This window comes from Artemia sp. Qi Xiang Cuo, chromosome 2 (assembly GCF_049724085.1).
Source record: "Artemia sp. Qi Xiang Cuo chromosome 2, ASM4972408v1, whole genome shotgun sequence".
Lineage (NCBI taxonomy): Eukaryota > Metazoa > Arthropoda > Branchiopoda > Anostraca > Artemiidae > Artemia > Artemia sp. Qi Xiang Cuo.
Window position 1 is genome coordinate 63077973 of NC_142795.1, and position 16322 is coordinate 63094294.

At 35.3% G+C, this 16322-nt stretch overlaps 1 protein-coding gene across 1 annotated transcript in view; it reads right to left on the reverse strand.

Annotated features, from left to right (window-relative positions):
• Gyc88E (Guanylyl cyclase at 88E) overlaps positions 1–15771 on the reverse strand; it is a 446210-nt gene extending 430439 nt beyond the window's left edge. The window contains exon 1 of the mRNA XM_089102419.1: positions 15563–15771. Within this exon, the coding sequence (XP_088958545.1) occupies positions 15563–15730 (168 nt within the window). The 5' untranslated portion in view covers positions 15731–15771. The remainder of the gene's footprint in view (positions 1–15562) is intronic.
• Between the last annotated feature and the right edge of the window lie 551 nt (positions 15772–16322).

Here is a 16322-nt window from a genome sequence, read left to right on the forward strand (position 1 = left end):
TTAGACCAGTTTGAATAAGCTGACTATTTCAATACATTTATCAAGTGTTTTTGGAGGGCTGCTCAAAAGCTGTGGACCTTTAGACCAGTATGAATAAGCTGACTATTTTAATACATTTATCAAGTGTTTTGGAGGGAGTTTTATTGTGCTTTCGCACAATAAAAGTTAGATCCATTCTCTTCAAAACTCGAATGCAATCTAAAACTTAATTCAAATTGTCTTTCTTGGCACGCCAATGAAAAAGAGAAATGAATCGTTTTTGACAATTTACAATGAGAAATATTCTAAACCTTTATCGAACAATGTGAAGTCAAATGGGTTCACATGAGACTGGATAATTATGGTTTTAGTTATAACAATACGCACAAAGGTCATGATTTTGAAATTTCTAAAAATAGAGCATTTAAACTGAAGAGAAAAACAGATTACGTTTTAACTGAAGATAATTATAGACACATTGTTGTGCATTGCTTGGAAAGGTATTCTTTGGACCTTTCTTGGCAGAAATGAAATTCCCTTGTGATTAGGGAGGAATAGTCCTGTATTTGTAAAGTTAATTATTACTTTTATTGCTCGAGTTCCATAAGTAATAGCTTATGTAATCAATAACGGCATTTTTAATTCCTTGTAGATTTTCTTTTGAACCAGCAAACTTTTCTCTTTAATATTTTCTTTTTTGTCTAGGAATGTTCCAGTTTCGGAAAACATCTCATTGTTGCTTCCTTTAAAATTTTGACCAGAGAGGCACGCATATGTTGAAATAAAATCCAAATTCGAGTAAATTTAATAATATACACTTTTTGTCCTAGAGTTTGCAAGTTTAGCAAAAACCATTAATAAGTTTCTCCATTCATTAGTCTTTTTTCTGGGATTTGTAAAAGGAGAGAGGCATATGTAACATTATCAATTTGCAAAGAAATACTACTATTACTACTAACAACTAATCGGAGCACCAAGTCGCCTGAAGCCAACACAGCTACACACGGTTCTCCTCCATCCCAATCTATTCAAAGCCTCTGTCTTTACACCCTCCCAGGAAGTTCCCATTTCTCTTAAATCTTTCTTTACGACAAACCTCCCACACCAATCGCGGACGACCTGCTTTTTGTTTAGCCCTAGACGGTTGGCCGAAAAGGAAAATATTTGGCAATCTATCATCCTGCATCTGCAGAACGTGCTCTAGCCATCTCAACCTTTCTTTCATTATAGCCCTAGAAAGCGGGATTTAACCACACTTTTCGTACAGCCTACTGTTTGAAATGCGGTCAGTCAGTCGGGTACCTAAAACAATCCGTAGGCAATTTCTCTGGAAAACATCTAGCAAATCTTCCTCCATTTTTTGGAGCGCCCATGCTTCAGAACTATATTTGACCATTGTCATCACTGTAGCTTCCAATATTCTATTCTTGATTCATAGACATAATTTCATATTCTTCCAAACTTTTTTCAACTCTGAAAAAATACCCTGAGCATTGGCTATTCTACTTTTAACCTTTTCACGGCACCCGTCGTCTCTACAAATGATATTACCAAGGTAAGTGAAGCTGTCCACTTGATCGATCTTTGAGCTTTCGTCTAAATAAATTCTATTCTATTCTATTGTAGAATGGGATATCTCTCCTTGATTCTTTGACCGTTAAATTTTGAAAGAAAACGTTTTTGAAGGATAATTTTATTGAAAAATCATTTCTTTATATTCAGTGAAAAAATTAAAACGAAGTGTTGGCATTTTTTACTATATCTTAGGTTACAAAGAAACAACGGTACTGTTGCGCTTAATAGTTTATATACACGAAAGAGGTCAGGTTTGGTTAATGCTAATATAAAAAAATAGAATGAATATTCAATAGCTTAGAAACAAATTTGGGCTATATATTTGCACATTAGGGGTAGGAGGTAAAGCATAGCATATATTAAATACGTAACCTAACCTAAGCTGAATCTTTGGTTAGAAAAAAGTCCAACTTTGGATCGAAAAATAAACTATTTCCATAATATCTGAAATAATAAAGGCTTTTTGACTGTAAACTCTAGTTTTTTTTTTTTTTAAGAAAATTATGGAAAATACATTTCTCTGGCTTAAATGTGAAATCTTGGTTAGAAAAAGTTCAGCTTTGGATCGAAAAATAAGCTATTTCCATAAAAATTGAACTAATAAAGGTTTTTTGACCGTAAACTCTAGTTATTTGTAGGAAAATTATGGATATAATGAAAAATATTGAGTAATCCTGAATCTTTGGTTAGGAAAAGTCCAGCTTTGGATCGAAAAATAAACCATTTCCGTAAAAATTGAACTAATAAACGTTTTTGACCGTAAACTAAAGTTTTTTGTATGGAAAATACATTTCTCTGGCTTAAATATGAAACTTTCCCAATAAAACGCTTTTCCCAATAAAAAACCTTATTCGTTAACAATTGGCAAATTTTATAACTTACAGCCCTTGCCCAAGGGGCTATGAGGGATGTTCTCAAACCCAGAGGCATAGTTTTGATGGTTTGGACTGTTTTGACCAAAATGGTTCTCTTGAAATTCTGATCTGATACGATTTGGAAAAAAAAAGTGTGGGGATGGTGGTTGCCCTCCGATCACTTTTGACTTTGAAAAAAGGAAATACGACTTTTGATTTCCAAGTGAATGAGCACCCTTCGAAGTTTTTACAACTGCCTCCTCCATTCAAAGTGCTTCTGAGACAAAATAAATAAAATAATAATTATGCATTGATGTCTTATAGCCCATTACTATGGACAACGCTATAGCGATGCTTACTGATTTAATATAGACTTTTTCGTCAAGACAAATAAACGAATAAACTGAATTATTATTTGAAAACACAGAATGTTCTTGACAACAATAAAAATGCAACAAAAACCAAGAACTGTATACTCACCAGCAAGGGCGTCCTGAGGCTTATTTTATTGGGGGGGGGGGTCTTCGTAAATTTTACTGAATCGCTACCTGATTTATGCCGAATTTTCTGCAGAAATCAAGAATTTTGCTAAATTTCGACCGATTTGGCAAAATTTCTGCCAAAATCTTCGCCTTCAGTGCAAACCTTAACGAATGTCAAGACAGTTGGGGGGGGGGGGGTGCCCTACCCCCTCGGGACACCCCTGCTCAGCAGCCCTAACAAAGCCCAGTGTATATAAACTGCAAACTGGATTGTAATCTGGCTAAACACTATAGCTTGTTGCATATCCCTTTGCTGTCAAAATATCAGTTGTTTTCAAGTTGTTTTCTTCCGTTGATTGTTTATTTTTTTTCACATATTTGACAAATCCGCCACCTTATTTGGTTACCTTATGACGAAGGTGTTTTCTTATTACGCATGATTTTAGGCGGCAGGTTGACGGAATCACTGTGGACTGAATAGACAGTGTTTATCTAACATTTAGTAGAATTTTTTTTTTTTTTCATTTTGAACTAACCTCTCGTTAGCTTGTAACTATCAAAACGTTGGTACATTGAAGATATATAGTAGTTCTCACAGAAAAATCTACTAATTTTCTTATTAAAATTTTACAAACTGCCAAGCTAACAGATCACAAAACAGGTTTATAAAATATAAATATATGCTTGGCAGAATGGGACTTCGTCAGTTTAGCATAACAATTTCAGAGTTGCCACCGCTGGTGATTTATCACCGGATCTGGTGATTTTTATCCTCCTGGTGATTTTCTTGAATCTGGGGATTTCTGGTGATTTTCTTTTTAAATCTGGTGATTTCCGGTGATTTTCATTTAATTTGCTGATTTATTACAAAATTGGTTGGCATTCCATGCACGATTAGTTTCGCTGTCCTACTGAGGTGAAATAATCAGTGACTTTCATATTTTATGTCTTGTTTTTACTCGTTATTTCAAAAGAGTGGCGTTATTTTGGGCTTTTGTGTATCCTTTTAGCTTGGCAATCGGCTTCCCAATAGTTACAAAATTTTAATTTATAAATACATACATGTGTGATAAAAACGGATTGAGGCTCAAAAACGGAAAAAAAAATTCTCAGGTAAAGAAAGCATAGTCCCACATTAACAAAGATTCAGCAGCCTAGGCTATGTCTTTTTCAAGGGACTTAACAGTCTCAAAAAACCAGGAGACCCAGTCTCAAGGGGCTTTCGTCTAAGGAGCCAGGGAAATGAGATTTATCACCGCTTGTCTGATATTTTAGCTTAGACTTGACCCACGACAATTTTCCGGAAGTAAAATAAATATATAAGAAATTGACACCATTTGAGGCGTCTTTTTCAGAGCTAAGGGTTACCACTAAGGATACCAACTATGGCAGGGGGATTAAAACGCTGATAAGCAAATGAATTTCGATTTGAGGACAGAAGAGGATTATTGGGGTTATTCTTTTCAATGGAAACCTAGAAAAAAGAAAAAGAAAAGATTTTGCAAAGTAAAGACAAAGAAAAGCATAATAGTAGTTAAATAATTAAAAAGGCTCTTTATGTCTAGTAACAGGGTTTTGGGTAGCAATTTCAGTCTTTGCCTGGAATTCCGGTTTCAGGTATAAATTCTCTTACTTCTTGAGCAGTTGACGGCCTTTGAAAAACATAATGTCTTAGCTCAGGGTGCCCAGCGCCTCTTTTTGGCGTAAAGCTTGTCATTATTGACCACCGATTTCTGGGGATTTTTGTGAAATACTGGTGATTTCTGGTGATTTTCTCTGGTGAAAGTCTGGTGATTTTTGGTGATTTTCTTGGTGAAAAACTGGTGATTTCTATTTGGTTGTGGTGGCAACCCTGATTAGATTCTAAATGTCCAAGCATGTTCTAAAAATCTAAATATTCACAAATTTTACTTACTAAAAATTATGGATGAACTTTCATCAGTTGAAAAAATTATGGATAAGAAATTATGAACTTTCAGAGCTTGTTGAACTAAATCAAAAGACACTATGTGCATCCAGGTTATCAGAAGGGTGTCCTGCAATATCTTCTCAGGAACAACAAAGGGAGTTTAATTGAAACTTTCATGGAATGTTGAGGAGGATGTTGAAACAAAATCAAAATACACTAAGTCTATCCAAGTTGTCAAAAGAGTGTATCTGAAATAGGCCATGAACAGCTAAGGATACTAAGTTAAAACTTGCAGGGAATGTTATGGGGGGTGTTGAACAAAATCAAAAAACACTATCTGCACACAGATTGTAAAAGGGGTGTATGTACAATATCTCAGGAACGGGCAAGGATTTCGAGTTGGATCTTTCAGGAAGGCCTGAGGGGGATGTTGAACTAAGTTAAAAGACACTGTGTGCATCCTGGTTTTTAAAACGGGTATCTTCAATATCTAAGAAACGGCTATGGGTAATGTTTTTTGCTAGGAGAAATATTGAACGGAATCAAAAGGTACTAAGTGCATCTAGATTGTCAAAAAGGTGTAAAAGACACCTATGTGCAACGAGCTTGTAAAAGAAAGCTAATCTACAATATCTCAGGTCAGGAACGGCTAAGGATATTAAATTGAAGTTTTCAGAGAATATTAAGAGGGGTATTAAAATTTAATTAAAAGACGTTATTTATACCAAGGGTATTAAAAGGACGTATCTGACATTTCTCTGAAACAGTTAAAGGTGTTAATTTGGAACTTTAGCTGAATGCTGAGGGGAATTTGAACTAAATCAAAAACAGCTATGTGAGTCCAGGTTGGTCACAAAGGCGTGTCGCAAGATCTCAGGGACGACACGGGCATTAAGTTGTGGCTTTCGAGGAGTGTTGGGTGAATGTTGAACTAAATGAAAAGATACTTTTTGCGTCCAGTTTGTTAAAAGGGCGTCTTTGTAATATATCAATAATGGCTATGGGTAATTACTTTGAACTGCCAGGGAAGGTTGGGGAATACTGAGCTAAATCAAAAGACACCATACGTATCCAGGTGACGTCACACTGGTGGTCAGACAATAGTTTTATCGCGGTTTGTTATTTCATATACAGTCAATCGTTCTTAGTAGCAAATTATAGTGTTAACAAATTATAAAGATTTTGGCAATAAAACACGAGTTGATATTAATTTAGAAAATTCTTTCCAAAAAAGGAGTCTTTTTTAACGAAAAGTAAACCGCCATATTAATACCTAAGACGAGCATAAATAAATTAATAGGGTACATCAGGGATGGCTAAGGCTATTAACTTGAAAATTTTAGGGAATGGCGAGGGGGATATTGAGCTTAAATACTCTATGTGCATCCAGGTTGTCAGATAAGATAAGATAAGATAAGTTTTATTCTTCATTAAATACACATACAGTATTACATGTTATTAACCCCTCAAAGGCTCATTGGCCTGTACAAAGAGGGAAGACATATGAATTACATACTCAGAGATAAAAAAACAAAAGAAAATTTAAAATGATCACCTACTCACATATGAAGGAGAAGAAAAGAAAATATAGATAAAATGGAAACTATAGAAAAAATTAGAATAAATAAACTAAATTAATTAATTATATTAAATACTCAAAAAAAAAAAATAAAAAAAAAAAAAAAAAAAAAATTACTATAAGCGAATTCCTATCGTCGAAACAGAATTATGTGTATTGTCAGGTAGAACCAACATCATAATAGCTGTTACGATATTATTCATACCTCTTATCCAAGATATTAAAATATCATAACTTAAGCCATGTACAGCCCTTTTAAACTTATATTTAAAACTATATAAATCCCAGTTCAATCAGCTCTGCTTATTTCTGAGGCTAGGTAGCAAAATTGACGTTTATGGGTTAATTCATTCATAAGGCTTATAATTATTGAACTATAATAAAATGGTGCGAAAGCAATAAAATTTATCATGAATGCTACTCCTTAGTGAACTATACAAGTTTCATCAATAAATATTGATAGTCATACCTGAGGCCTGGGAGTCATAGCGCAGAGAAGACCACCATAAAACAAACTAAACATTCAGGGGACATCAGGGGACATCAAATCCACAAAAAAAAAAAAAAGAAAAAAAAAAAAAATTATTCAGTTTGATTATTAACTAAATGGTCATTAAGAATCCTATTGAAAGTGCCAAACGAGTGGCATTTATGTACTGAATAAGGCAGGGAGTTCCAAACCTGATGACAAGCGATGAGGGGATTGAAATCTGACCGCCCAGTGGGAGTAGAAGGAATGCAGATATTATGTGACGAACAAAGGTTATATGGAGCTGAATCAGAAATAAACTGAGGAGTTTTTTGAAGAGATTTTGGAAGATTGCAATGAAGCTGATTAAAAACAAAATAAGCACAAGAAATAATGTAGATAGACTGTAGATTTAGAAGCGGTTTTGTTGAATAAGGTTTGGTGTCAATAATCAGACGCGGTTTTTTATAATAAATAACAGAAAGCGACCGCAGTGTAGAAGGAAAAGTAGACATCCATACTATGGGGCAATAAGAGACATATGACTGGACAAGGCAGAAAAAAAGAAGCTTCAGAATAGATCCAGCAAAGGTGTGTTTGAGTTTTCGAATGACACCCAAACTCCGTGAGACCTTAACCCTAATCATGGCTATATGGTGTCTAAACGAAAGGTTCTCATCAAGCAGGATACCAAGAAACCGGACCAACCGATTCTTTGGTCTGCACAAGGAGCCTTGTGACACCTGAAGCTGTGTCAGTTGAGGGAAAGCTACACCAATTCGAGAAAAATAAGAAAATGTGACTTGGTAGCATTCAAGGCCAAGTAATTCGCCTCAAACCATGAAACTACTCTCTCAAATATTGCCACCAGATTAGACCTGACATCACATTCTGTCCTCCCTAGAGTCCCAAAAGTGCTGTCGTCAGCAAAAGCAACGAGGCAATCTTCGTTAGAAGTAGCATTGGGACACGAAGGAACATCCGGATGACAAAGATCGCAGCATAACATATAATTAGTGTTCTTGACTGCTTAATTCAGGTCATCGACGTAACTCAGAAATAAAAGGGGGACGAGAAAATATCCCTCGTGGACGCTATACTCTGCTTCTGAAGAGTTCTGTAAAGGTATATCTATTGAAATAAGTTTAACAGAAAGATATGATTCAATCCAAGAGACAGAATTTGATCTTATACCAATATGCAATAATCTCCAAGGAAGAATCTGATGAGTCAAAGAATAAAAAGCTTTACGAACATCCCAAAATAAATCTGCCGGTATAAGACAAAAATCTATTGCCGAATGAATAAAATTCAAGAGAGGTGCACAAACATGCTCTGTAGAGTGATTTTCTTTGAATCCGAACTGGAAATCATGGAAAAAATTTTTGACAACCAGAAAACTAAGAAGCCTAGATAGCATAGCCTTCTAAAAAATTTGGCTGAAAACAGATAGAAGAGAAATTGGCCTATAATTAGCAGGATCACTCCGGGACCCACCTTTATACAGCAATATAACTTTAGCTCGCTTGAGTGATTCAGGGAAAATTCCATTCACGAAAGACATATTGACAAGCTTAGTCAATGCTGACAAAATAGCAGGAAGAACGGCACGGATAACCCTTGTAGGAATTCTGTCTGGCCCTGAAGACGATGAACCTTTAAGTGCATTTACGAGCCGAGCTACCTCAAACTCAGAAACAGGGCTCAAGACCATTGACTTTAAACATGGGGGTCCAAGATAGGCTCTGAAATCGCAACGAGGAGTTGTAGAGTTCACAGATGAAGCAGTCGCTTTTCCTATATTAGCAAAATAAGACGTAAGCTCTAGCTGAACATTTTCATCACCTTGGACTATTTTAACGTCTACTATCAGCGTTGTTGGAACTGATGGTGGAGGGGGAGTAGGTCTAAGTAAAGAATTAATAATTTTCCATGTCTTCCCAACATCCTTTCCACACTCAGAAAATTTCCTGTGATAATACTGAGACTTGGCCTTCCGACACAGAGAATGAAATATACTCCTATAGGCATTGAACCGCTAATGATAAGAAGCAGATGACGAAGTCTTGTATAGTTTCCACAGATAATTTTTCCTTTTCCAGCTTTTATGGAGACCTGGAGTCATCCACGGATTCAGCAGTACTATCCTTTTCGAGGTGTGAGGCTTTGGATTCCGGTGACAAACTTCTAGGATACCTTCTTTTACTGAATCATAAAAGAAATCAAAAGAGCGGTTAAAATCCGATTCAGAATCCAAACTATCCCATGGCTGATCAGTCAAACGAGATTTAAGTAGACTGATCTCACTGACACCAAAACGATAAAATGGGAGATTAGATGACGAAACTTTACGCTGCAATCGATTAGCAGTCCTATATCGTGAAAAAGCAGGGAAATGATCAGAAATATCACTAATCATCACCGAATTATCTAAGACATCTAGTGACGAAAAAATATTATCAATAAGTGATGCATGCATCTCAGTAACCCGGGGTGGTATACAAACTGAAGGTACAGTTCCCGCAGAAAGCATCATTGACAAAAAATCTGCAACCGAAGCAGAATTTTGATCCAGCAGGTTAAGGTTGAAATCCCCCATAAGGATTAGTTCTCAAGGATGCTTTTGGACTAAGTCCAAAACCTCTTCTAGAATTTTCATAAATGAAGGAATAGATCCACTAGGGGATCTGTAAACCAAACCGACAACTAAATTCTTACAACCTGACTTAGGCCCTAATCTCAATAAAAAGGGATTCAAAGATTCCTTCCTCATTTCTACTCAAATCACTTCGGAAATTATATACAAGATGATCGGCAATATACAGGGCAAGGCCACCTTTCGCCATCCGTTTCCGGTTCATCTTCTCCATCTTAAATCTTTGGATATCTAAAAGCATATCCTTTTTTGAATCCAGGAAAGTTTCACACAATCCAATAACATCCGGAGTTCCACCACTGACGATCCGTTTCAGCTCATCAAAAGAGGAACAAAGTCCCTGAATTTTTAGGTGAAGCACAGAGAAAATACCATTTTGCTTAGAAGAGGCAGAACCACTTAATTGCGAAACATATTTACTTTCAATAACCGATTTAGGATCATTATAATTCCTATTTCTACTTCCAACTGAATTATTAATTATACTTTCTATATCTAAGGGATTATTTTGTAACTCAGCAAAACTGTCCCACAAAGAGTTGACATTACCCTGGTCACTAAAAGAATTGACCATTTTACTTACGGTGGATACATGGCAAGACCTTCCTTAGCCATCTTGCAGCGGTTTATACGTTACATTTTGTAACCATGGATATCCAATAGCATTTCATTGCCAGAATCCGAAAACCTCTCACATAAACCCACAACAGCTGTCCATCAGAAACAATTTGTCTTAAATTATCTATTGACGAGGAGAGACCCTGAATATTAAGCTTAAATGCAGTCAGACAATAATATCCTTTGGTAACCTCCTCTCCCCCAAAATCCGAAACGTATTTACTGTAACAAATAGGGTTTATATTAATGGGACTTCGATTAGCCTGACCCACATAATTATTTAAGATACTAATTACATCGAAAGGATTATTTTCAAGCTCGCAAAGCCGACTCTCATGGCATAAAAAATTCACAAAAACAGGTTTTACTTGGAGTCTATTAAAGTCATCAGATGAACCAAAAAGAAATCTTTACTTAAATCAATTGCAAAAGAAAAACATGTCAAAAGATTACAAACAAACAAATACCTAATTGGACAGCAGGTATTATCGGAATGAACCATTAGCACGGAAAGAGAAACAAAAATGAAAAAATAAATAAAGGAAATAAATGAAAATCAATGAACTGTGGAAGGCATTTACAAATTAAGAAAAATACTAACAAGTCACATACTAATGCATTCATGCAAATAGTTTATTTTGCGCATACGAGTTTCACCCAGAACTTTGGCTAGAACTTGTCCATGATCAGACCAAACACTTCTTGGACCGAAGGTGCTGCGAGCCGTGTTTAATAGATCGTGACGCTTTTTAGTTAGGTTTTCAAACACAAATACACCTGACTTAACCAACTTAATTTTTGCTGCATACACTTTTCGAGCAATATCCAAGTTTGAAAATTTTACCATGATGGGGGTAATTTTCACATTCTCAGTTTGAGTAGCAGGCATACGAAATCGATTAGCCTTTAAGAGGTCCATTTTTTTTGAAATCTTGCAAGCCCATTATTTTTGTTATCACTTCAATAAGATTATCCATCAATTCCACATTGGGGTTTGGTTTCACACCGTAGAAAATTAGGGTGTCAAGTAAGGTATCCTGCTCAAGTTGGTCAACCCTGTCCTCTATTTTAGAAATTTTATTTTCAAGCAAGTTCACAGCATTATAAAGTCTTTGAAGGGTTGATTCAATTTTTTCAAATTTAGCATTATATTCAAGGGAAATAGAACTATAAACTTCGTTCACAATATCTTCACTGATAATTTTAGAAGCTCGGCGATCTTTCATTGTGTCTGATACGACACGAGAAATGTCACTCATTAGGTTGGACTTAGTGTTGATTAGTTCCTCTTGAGTTTCATTTATTATTTCCTGTAAAGTTGATGCTGCTGCGGAAGTCGGAGTTGACGGCGCTAGGCTTGATTTTACTTTAGTTTTTTTGGGTAGAGACAAGTAGGTTTTACTCTTAGTCTTGAAAATATCAGGGAATAGGCGCTGCTCTTCAAAAGCCTTATTTACATCTTTATCTGTCCTTGTACAGGCTTCTTTAAAGTGCTCATTCCAGTTGCGGATATGAGCTTGAGCTATATTATGCTCAGAGTGGGTACCGTAGCAAAAGACTAGGTATCTAGCTTGATTTTTCTGGTCTTTGGTGGTTTTAATAACTACTGATGGCCATAAGGGGTATCCCTGAAATGAAGCTAGGACAAGATCGAATTCTTTGTATTTTGCCATTTTACAATCAGCAGTTACGAAGGGGGGGGGGGCACTACAGGTAACAAACTTCAACAACTAAATGTTCCAATCTTCATATCCGCAATATTAGTGGCGACTCTAACCTCTCTTGTGCCCGGGGCAAAATATTAATTAGTCTCCCCCTGTCTACCAAAATTTGTAGGGTAAATCAAAAAGAAAATTTTCATTTATTAAGAAAATTTTCCAATTATTAAAATGTGACTTTTCTTACTTTAGTCTTTGCAAAATTATTAATTATCTCGTCACAATTGATTGTTTCTAGTTCTTCGCGTTCTATGCTTATCAACGCTAGACCATTTAGTCGCTCCTGGCCCATAGTCAATCTGACCTTTCCTACTAATCGACGTAATTGCTAACACCCCTCAGAACCGAAGAAGTGACGACAGCTGTGAGAAAGTTAAAAAATGGACGTGCATCTGGAATTAATGGGAACGCGGCCGAGATGCTGAAGACATCCCTTCGAGTCTGCATAACTGTTTGGACTGTTGTCCTATGGGTCATCTGGAATAACGATAAAGTCCCAAAAGGTTACGTCAGGGGCATGCTGGTCAAACTCGTCAAGAGGGGCAATCCGCTATTTTGAGGCAACTGTAAGAGTATCAAATTAACGTCTGTGTCTAGTAAAATCCAACGCCTAAGAACAGCCCTAGATTCACCCCAAGGAAGACCAACATGGCTTTTGACCTGGTAGGTCTTGCTCTAATCTTATTTTCATTCTCAGACAAATGGTTGAACAGTCTAGGGAATGGGACAAAAAAAAATACTTCATGGATTTTGAAAAGGCGCAAAAAAGGTCGACCAAGGCACATCTTGCGACGGCAGCATGAGCATGATCTGAGTAGAGGGGAGATGTCTCTTTAACTACAATGGGAGGAGGTGAGGGCTGCAGCTCAGCTTCGTGATATCTGGCAAGATTTCTTAGACGTTCTGGGTCCCAATCCTGGCTCTGGAGGATCTAAAGTCTAAGGTAAACGAACGCTCATTACTGGACACCGACACTGCAATCGCTAACAATATTTGATAGCCAACTCTTGTGTTTCGTATTGTATAATAAATTATTACACGAATTTTTTTTTAATATTTTGGAGTTACTGGAACGAAAGTAGAGGATCTAAACCATCGCAATATTTTACTTTTATTGCTGCTTACTTTTATTTTCAAGAAATGGTGATGAAGTTATGGGAAAAATGAAAATTTTGGATTTAATTTTCTTTTATTCACTGCCAACTGCGCCCTCTAATTTATTTTAATAAAAATAAAATTTCAAAAATTACAAAACAATCATAACTTCTAGATTATTTAGTCAAATTTTGCCCTCCCCCTAAGATTTCTGCGCCCGGGGCTTGTGCACCCTCGCCCCCTTGAAACCATCACTGATAATATCTCAGGAACAAATAAAGATACTAAGTTGCAACTTTCAAGAAATATTTGGAGGAATATTAAACTAAACCAAAAGATACTATGCGCATCCACTTTGTCAAAAGGTGGAATCTGAAATATCTCAGAAATTACTAAGAGTAATTACTTTAAACTTTCAGGGAAGGTTGGGGAGGGGGGGGGGGGGTTGAACAAAATAAAATTACCCAATACACATTTAGGTGACGTCATTCGGGTGATTAGACAGTGCTTTTTCTCGAGGTTCATCATTTTGTATACAGTCAATCCTTCTTCGTAGTAAATTATAACGCTAACAAATAGTAAAACTTTGCCAATTTAAATCGAACAGAAATTAATCAAAAACATTTTCTAAAAAAGAATTTTTCAAAGAAAAGTAAAGAGCCATATTAAAATCACAGAAGAGCTGAAAAAATTCTCATAGTGCTTCAACCTTAATGCAAACATAAACAATCACGTCAAACAGAAAGATAAGAGATGATATATTATAGATAAATAAATGTAGATATATTATAGATAAATAAATAAAATCTTATACAAAAAGAAATTAAAGTTTTTAATTCAGTCGAACTTAAAACGAAACTTTATTGCCACAAACAGGAGTAGAACTATTGGGACCTAAACCTTTTAAAGGTTTTTGCATCGTTTGGGTTTACAACAAAGGATTTGCATTTCGAGCAGTACGTATTTTACGTGTTACTATATTAGCAACAACACAACCACAGTTTATATAATTAGGTTTATATAAACTATATAAACCTTTAACAGCTTATATAAACTAATTATATATACTGTGAACACAACAAAGGAAGAATATATCAGGGCTAGTTAAGGTTTTACGAATAAGTTTGGTGCTACTCCCCCTCTCTCCCAAAAGGCACGATTGTTATTTATGTTTAATTAAAAACATTATATTTTTTTGACAGTGTTGTTCTTGTTATTCAAAACATAAAAAAATTACCATATTTATCTATATGGCACGATTTTTCAGAATTTTAAATTTTTTAAGATTGTAATCATAAAATAGGAAATGTTTAGTCCTTTCAAGCAATGTGCTAGTGACGCTATGGCATTAGAAAGTTTTGGGGACGGTAGCCCTACTCCGGTTTGTACTAATTTATATTTTTAATTTTGACTAGATTACTCATTTTAATTTTGTTCCATTCAGGTTTAATTTTTTCATCTATAGCAGTATCATTAATCTATATCTTTGACTTGACTTTCTGTTTTCAGGCTGAATTTTTAATAATTGTAAAAATAAATTCTCATACATAACTGCTAGTTATAGCATAAAATGATATGATACAACAAACTTCTTTGGTAGTGGCTTAATTTTGTCAAAATCCTGGGGGGAGGGCCAATTCGGAGCCAATTTTCCCCAATCAAGTGAAAATGACAATACAAAACTAAAAATGAGCCATATATTACCATTAAAGCAAAGATATACTAAAGAAAACTGATCTGTTTTTCTGGATGCTTGAATTATGCAGGCTTAGTTTTGACAAGATTTTTGAAGAAACTAATTTTCAGCTGGGGGAAGGGCTATCTGGGGGTAGTTACCTCCCTCCCCCGCCTCGTAGAAAATTGCGCCCTTTTTCCTAGGAAATGTCTAATTCTTAAAAAAAAAATAAAGTTTAAGCAAATTCTATACTCTAGTTACTATGTTTGGATACTAATTAAATAGAAACGGGGTAGGCTATCATTTAATACAGTTTTATTTTTTAGTTCTGTTCAAATTCAGTTCTTAGGACTACCACGATATTATGGGCCCTGTCATATGGGGCTCATGCACTTCTCAGGGGTATAATAAAACCCTACGATTGACAGTTGGAGCGTAACTTACGCAACAGAATAGTTGAGAATTTCAGGGAATACACATGTCTTCTCCCATTTGTTGTATGTTTCCAAATTATTATTCATTCATATATTTAATCTGTTTATTTTCAAAATAATATATATTTTGTGAATCTCCTTCCTTAGTTTTCAGCTTTTTTTTCAGTTTGTTCCCTCTGTTTGTACAGTTTATCCTTATGGCACAGTCCTACCTATCAATAGTAAATAAAAATAACAAGATTAATATACTCTGAAACTTAATTGAATTTGATTTATTGAATAAAAACGAGAAATGGGCAGACAATTAAAACAACGCCAGAGAACGGCCAAACAACGGTTAAATTTGAATATTCGTCATTTTATAATTCTGCAAATATTTTTCCTGATCGGTGGTCTTGTTACATAAAAACGTGTTAGAAAGTGATTGTCAATATTCAAAAGATAACAATAAATTCAAGTCGGGTACTCTATGCAAATGAAAATATTACTGCTCTCAAATCAGCTTTTCTGTTTTCCTACCTTTTGTGTTGCATTTGCTATTTTGACAATGTAATCTTCTGGATATAATTCATGTGACGAGAACGAAACTTCTTCTATTCCAGCTGCTAATCGAATTTCTTCCCATGCTGATTCTCCCCATGTCCTCCTTATGTAACCAGATAAATTTAACAATAATAAGCCGTACATTTACTCAAGAAATGCCTTTGCTTCACAAACCCCACTACCGATCTTAGCACTCCAACGGTTAAATTAATTCTAGTAATAAGGATCTTGCTAGGTAAGGAACATCTGGAGATCTTTGGAGAGCATGTCCTTTATTAAAACCTACGTTTGAGGAGCCACAGGTTGTTTAGAAATGCTTGGAATTTCAGCAGGACGTCCTGTTGAAAAGATAATAATACGTTTTTTTTTTGTTTTTTTTTTGTACAGAGAAGTGGATAGGCTATTTAATTCACTCATTCTATTGAAAAGGAGAAAATCTTCATGATTATAGATTTATTGTTTTAGCTGACTCGTTAGGTAAAGGCAATTTTTATTGTGGACCCATTTCATTTTCCTTTTTTTCTTTCACTTTACTCTTTTTTTCTTTTGCGGTTTTGCAAAGACAGAACAATTTTTGTTCTATTTTTTTTTCATGGTTAGTAGATTATAGCTCAGTATGAATAAAATGAAAATCTCAAATTTTTCCAGTACGAAAAGCTGATGGGAATTCATATCCGCAATATTCAGTGTTGAAGAGACAGAACAATTTTTGTTCTATTTTTTCGTGGTTAGTAGA